The 6,000-nt window shown below is 43.7% G+C and overlaps 1 protein-coding gene across 4 annotated transcripts in view; it reads left to right on the forward strand.

The window, feature by feature from the left end:
- Window positions 1-5,142, forward strand: part of LOC117539722 (CAP-Gly domain-containing linker protein 4-like) — a 36,819-nt gene extending 31,677 nt beyond the window's left edge. For 3 of the 4 annotated variants that reach the window (XM_034205989.1, XM_034205988.1, XM_034205990.1), the window contains 3 exons: window positions 1,810-1,868; window positions 2,011-2,089; window positions 2,393-5,142. In XM_034205989.1, the coding sequence (XP_034061880.1) occupies window positions 1,810-1,868; window positions 2,011-2,089; window positions 2,393-2,765 (511 nt within the window). In that variant the 3' untranslated portion in view covers window positions 2,766-5,142. The remainder of the gene's footprint in view (window positions 1-1,809; window positions 1,869-2,010; window positions 2,090-2,392) is intronic. The other variant, XM_034205991.1, reaches the window with a different exon arrangement.
- The last annotated feature ends 858 nt before the right edge of the window (window positions 5,143-6,000 follow it).

Here is a 6,000-nt window from a genome sequence, read left to right on the forward strand (position 1 = left end):
GGATATGTAAAACAGCCAATTAAATAACTCTTCAGTTGGCACTTTGCCTATGTTCCTTTCCTATTAATCACACTGAGATGTTGGCCACCATTAGCTGCTGTCAGCTGGACTGGTTGTGTTTGAAATACAGAGGAACAAAAGCCAACACAAAGCATCTCGGTAAGGAAGACTGAACGGCTTCTGAAACTCTTGTGGGGCCATGAACATTATTTTCCCAAAAGATATTCCCTTACTTGGTGTTTGGATGTCGGGGCAGATAACAGAGAAGCATGCTTCACATTTCTATTGGTACCCCGTCTACATGTTTTATAAAGAAAACCATCTTGAGGTTTTGGTTAAAACAAATCAGAACTCACTTAACAGCATAAAGGTGCTCTTCAACCTCAATAGCTAAATACAATCCTCTAATGATGGTGTTTTATTTTCCCTCCTATGACAACAAAATACAATCTCTGTTAGATACTGCTTAGTGTCCTTTAACCTCTGACACTGAGCCTCGTCGGGCCCTCAGGCACATCTATAGAAGTTTAGTTGGTACATAATTAGTACATTAACCACACGGGCCACATCTTTTAGCATTGCATGAAAGTTTGAGTTGTTACTTTAGTGCCAAATATCCTTTGAATCTTTCATCCAAAAATCGTATGAAAGGATTTTTTAGGTTTGCCAACTTCTTAACATAACCTACATTTAGACGGTGGTGTTTCTTCACATGCAGTAGACAGTCAAATCTTCTCTTTTGACTCATAGTTCTTTATTACATCTGCAACTTATGTGATGCAAACTTAGGAACCCCTACCACATGGCGGCTCCCATGTTGACCTGCTCAATTAGTGCACGCACAGAGGCAAAGGCCTTAATATAATAACAGATGGGAGTGCCAAGGTAGCTACTTATGGAGATCGTTTAATCCTCGGGATATGGAGCCCGTCGTCTCGCATGCAGATTCTCGAGCCACCACGTTATCCACTGCCAGGCATTGTTTTGTATTTGCGTCACACTCTCTGCAGCAGGATAAAGGCGGGTCCCCTTCTTATTGGCTGGCACATTAACAGCAGCCTGCCTCAGTGTATAATGTGTGTCAGAGCTGAACGGAAAGCTCTACAGTTTGAGAAGCTGTTGACATCTTCAATACTGATGAACAGTTTTAAAGGGGAGAGAGGTCATTCAGATTGGAGGGATTGCTGGGTGAATGAACACATTCCACCTTTATACCCAGCTATAATGAGTCTCTTCACCTTGCTCTTCTGCATGTGCTTTGTCTCGATGCAGATGCCCCGTGAAAAGGAGAGCTCCTATTCCTATCTCTTTATTGCACTGCTTTTTTTTTTCTCACGATAAAAGTTCCTTTTGGAAAGACTTGCCTGTGCCGTCCCCTTTTCAAGTCCTTCTCCTCACTTCCTTTTGTTCTAATTAACCCCGGGGCAGATATTGTGCCTCTAATGGAGAACTCGCATTCTCTCCATCCAGCAACTTGTTTCTCCTTCTCTTTTTTCCTCTTGTCAGATATCACAACTCAGGAAAACAAGCAGCTTTTCTTATGCCCCCCCACCTATTTCAAAAAACAAACAAGGAAGCACCTTTTTGGATTCATGCCAGGCTTTGAATGGCTTTCAGAACTCCCCGCTGCTATAATAAAGAGGGGGGGCAGTCAGCTTGTTAATTTTTAAACTCACTTACAGATTTGTGGTGGTAGTAAACAATGGGTATTCCAAACATTTTGCTCCTCAACCTATGCTAGACTTAACTTGCTCAGTAGGTTGAGAATGCCTAATGTTCAGAGACACATCACTCTCCCTCTCTCCTCAGGATCCATGGATCTGTTGACTGCCTGTCGGAGCTCTCCTCCTCGCGCAATCCTTTCAGCGGTGAGACTTCTACCTTTTATAGCAAGCGTCTACTGAAATGTATTTGAAATGTCATGGCAATTATTATGCTGCGAGTGCCCGTGAAGCTGCTCTAATGCAGGAATGTGTGTGGGAGTACTTGACTCTTGTGATTGCCTTGCAGGGACGATCCGTCGCACTTTCAGCACATCATCGGCCATCGCTGCCTCCAAGGAGACGAGCCGGAGGAGTCCTGTCACCAGGTGTGGCTCTTTTCTGCACAGCCCTCTCTTTCCACCCTCATCTTCATCGCAGCCAGCGGCACAATCGATACCGATAAGACGCAGCGGTATTAGTCAGCAAAGGTTCCTCTTTTAAATGGCCAATAGATGATTGTGGTTAGAACGAGAGAGAGGCATTGAAGATCAATCATTCAGACATCAAGCTGCCATCCATCTCATACTTACCTTAAGATATCCTATCACACTGACTGCTACCTTTACTCATAAATCTTTTTTGCTGTATTTTTTCCTGTGCTGCCAAAATTCATCTTAAAAACCAACAAGAAATCGCTCTAACCCTCACCGCCGGCGCTGGAGTTCACTGAGTGGGGCTGTTCCCGGGAGCGCACCAGGGTCCGCCCCCCCGCTGGGCTCCGCCGCCCCGCTTGCCTCCGGGCAGGTCTGCCTCCACGTGGGCATGCAGGTCCTGCTCACCAGCGCCAACGACATGGCCTCCATCCGCTACCTGGGCCCCGCGGACTTCGCCCCGGGGCTCTGGCTGGGCCTGGAGCTGCGCAGCCCCAAGGGGAAGAACGACGGCTCTGTGGGGGGGCGGAGCTACTTCAGCTGTCGGCCCGGGCACGGGGTGCTGGTCCGGCCCAGCCGCGTCACCTACAGGGGCCTCAACGGGGCCCGCCTGGTGGACCAAGACAGCTAAGGACTGTGGGAAGGGGTTCTTTCATTTAAAGAAGTTTTGTCTCTCTTTTTATGATCTTCTATTCAATGCAAAAAATATAGGTTTAAGCGTCTTTAATATGCATTACATATAAATTGCATATTTCTCATTTACATAGTTATTCCTTTATATTACTTTACATTACAGGTCACTTAGACGCTTGTATCCAAAGTGACTGACACAGGAGCAGTCTGGGGGAAGTGGACACAACTTGCTGACTGCAGTGGGACTCGGACGTTCTCTCCACTGATCCAAGATCAGCGCCTATCCCACTGAGCCACAGCCTCTTTCAGAGGAGTTGTAAGTTACAGCAATAAAACTACCTATTAAGAGTTCAATGTAAAAATACTCGATTCAATTTGGACATAAATATGAGGTAAAGAAAGCACTTTATGAAATGAACTATACATTGTTATTAGAATTAGTCAGGGCAGGATGCTAGGGGGGGAAAAGTCTGAATAAGACATACAACACTGCACTACTTTGAATCTGATTGCACTGAGAAAGAATATCAATGACAGATCAGAATGAGATTAGGTCGGATGGTATGGATGTGCACACATGAAAAAGTGTTTCTAATACCCAAAGCTAATTTTGATCACATGCAGTAGAGATTTTATCGGATCATTTAGATAATGGTAATGTAGCTTACTCTCCAACAAAGTGTGCATGTGTCTGTGATTATGTGCGCATCTGTGTGTGCATGTGTGTATTCATTCAGAGCACTTTGAAACCAGAGAGATGATTGATTCTTCCCGGGTCATCAGCCTGCAGGTAATTGATGGAAGTTGAGTCAAATCTGGATTTTCTAGTTTATGAATCAATGTGAATGAAACAGGATTTAATTAAACGCAACCTCCACCGACCTCCAGCAGAATACATCTGCTTTAACAGAAGTCATGTCCTCCCACGTTAAACAGTTTCTGCCACAGACCTTACAGTAGGGCTGCGGTAGGCAGGAGTCTGCCCTCAATTGGGAGAAAAACAATCCATAATAACCTTTCAGCATATTATTACCCTTAGGTCTGATACCAGAAAGCTGGAAAATCTTAAAGGGAGAGTTGCTATTCAAGCATTGGGTACAACTGTATTTGCTACAAATGAACCGGGAAAAAGAAGACGGACGTACCAACAAAGTATCAACCTCAATGAATCATATCAATATTGGAACATTTGTTTCAGAGATGGAGAAAATATTCATTGCTAAGGTTTAATTGAGTAACATTTACCAGAGGTTTACAGCTGCAGATCATCAGTAACCAGATACATGTTGAACCCTAAAGGACCATCACTTTGCAAAGTAACCAGGACAGTTATTATCATAGACCTGCTGCTTTGAAATGGCACCAGGATAGCAATCGGAGGATTATGTATGAAATGAATGACTGGGTCGGGGGGGGGGGAGCTGCAGGACGAGGGCTTTATTTTAAAATTCTGAAGCTTTTTTTTTTTGTTTCCAGAAGACTGTCTTCTCAGATTTAGCCCTACATAAATGATGGTTATATTGGACTATTGGCAGCATTATCCTACCAACTGCTGACATTGTAGAGGAAGTGATGTCATATAATGATAAAAGTCATTGAGTTGGAAAACATTTGGAGATTGAAAGTCCGTCGGGCTGAATTTCTTTCAAAAGTGAAGTTGGAAAGATCTGAATGTGTTTAAGCCCTGACAGCTTTTTACTACAGTATGATATGTTCCACCCCATTTCAGAGCAGGGGTCTAAATGTATTTGACGGTTGATTAAAGCAGCTCGACACAGGATATACGCAATCATCTTGTTTGAAGGATCGTGCTGGCTGTCGGAGCCTCTCTGCAGAGAGCAAGCCATCGATTGGGCATGTGGAAAACAGGCCCACTGTTCAGCAAAACAGTCGTGTACCACCCAATTAAAGTGCAGGCCCCAACAAGAGGAGCAGAATCTCCAATGGCCCTCTCATTGATCCGTCTGCGGAGCCTGGAGGCAGTGCTGGTCAGAGATCAGACCGATGAAATGCATTTCTGAGATGCTATTGAGATATTTCAACCCCACAGAAATCTAATTTGCATAAGGGCCATCCCTGTGATCACTACTGTGGCATTTGTAAGAGTTTCAAATCTCAGCTTCAGAAAAACTCGCATATTTTTGGTGTATCTGCAAACCCGATTGTATTACAGCATGAGTACTTTAAGATTCCACTGGTATGTATGACCGTGTTTTGGCGCTGTGTTCCTGTGGGTAATGGATTGTTGTTTTTCATAAAATTCCTGATATTTGAATCTGAAGTGTGTGAGGGGGATTTGGTCTGATGCATTTTTCATGTTGTGGAAAATAACAGTATTTGTAAAAAATAAAATAAAAGACTCTATTCTAATTTGACTTCTTATCTCCGTGACTCTATTTGTTCTCTGGCTCTGGGCAGAGAACAACTGCAGAGAGTGCAGAGGAGTGTTGCCTTCAGGGAATGAAAATGAAATCGCACAAGCACTTTGAAATGGTTACACGTCTGTTACCATCTGATTCCACCGGGGCTCGTCTCAGCCAAAGCACAAACCGCCTGCTGCTGAGTACCATTGTTCGCTTTCTGCCAGCCCGGCACACACAGTCAAGCTTCAGTGTGGGTGACACACTCTATTATGCCATGATTGTGGAATAAGTAGATGTTTGAGTGGTTGCTTTTAAATAGTTTTCTTTGCCCACTGTTCTTTTTGTAGTCCAAACAGGAGAAAGGAAACCAAGGGAAGTAGTGATTGTCCAAACATCTGACCAAGAGATTTATTCAAAGGTGAAATTAAATGGTAATATCTGGAATAAAAGTAACCAAGTTCAAGTAGACCACCTATAACTCAGTGGTTTGCCAGCACTTGGAGACAATTTGTTCAACTTGAGATTGTAAAAAGAGCCACTGAGAATAAAAACCCTTTTATATATAACGACTGCAAAGCTTGGTTTGCCAGGGAGAATAAACTGTATTTGTCCTTAATAGGTTCAAAAGGGGAGGAGGAGGCGGGGGAGCTGCCACAATGATGTCGGATTGCTTATTTAAATTACAACTTTTAAATAGTACTCACGTCATAATAATTGCGATTGCATAGTTCTTCTGAAGGCTCGGATACATCCCTCTTGGCACTAATACAGAAGTGTCTGAAAACTAAATAACCATGTGTTGCTGGAGGAGCCCAGAGTCTGTGTTTGCATACTAAGAGCAGTGTTTCCAGTCTGTCGGGCTCCACCAAA

This window comes from Gymnodraco acuticeps, unplaced genomic scaffold (genome assembly GCF_902827175.1).
Source record: "Gymnodraco acuticeps unplaced genomic scaffold, fGymAcu1.1, whole genome shotgun sequence".
NCBI classification, from domain to species: domain Eukaryota; kingdom Metazoa; phylum Chordata; class Actinopteri; order Perciformes; family Bathydraconidae; genus Gymnodraco; species Gymnodraco acuticeps.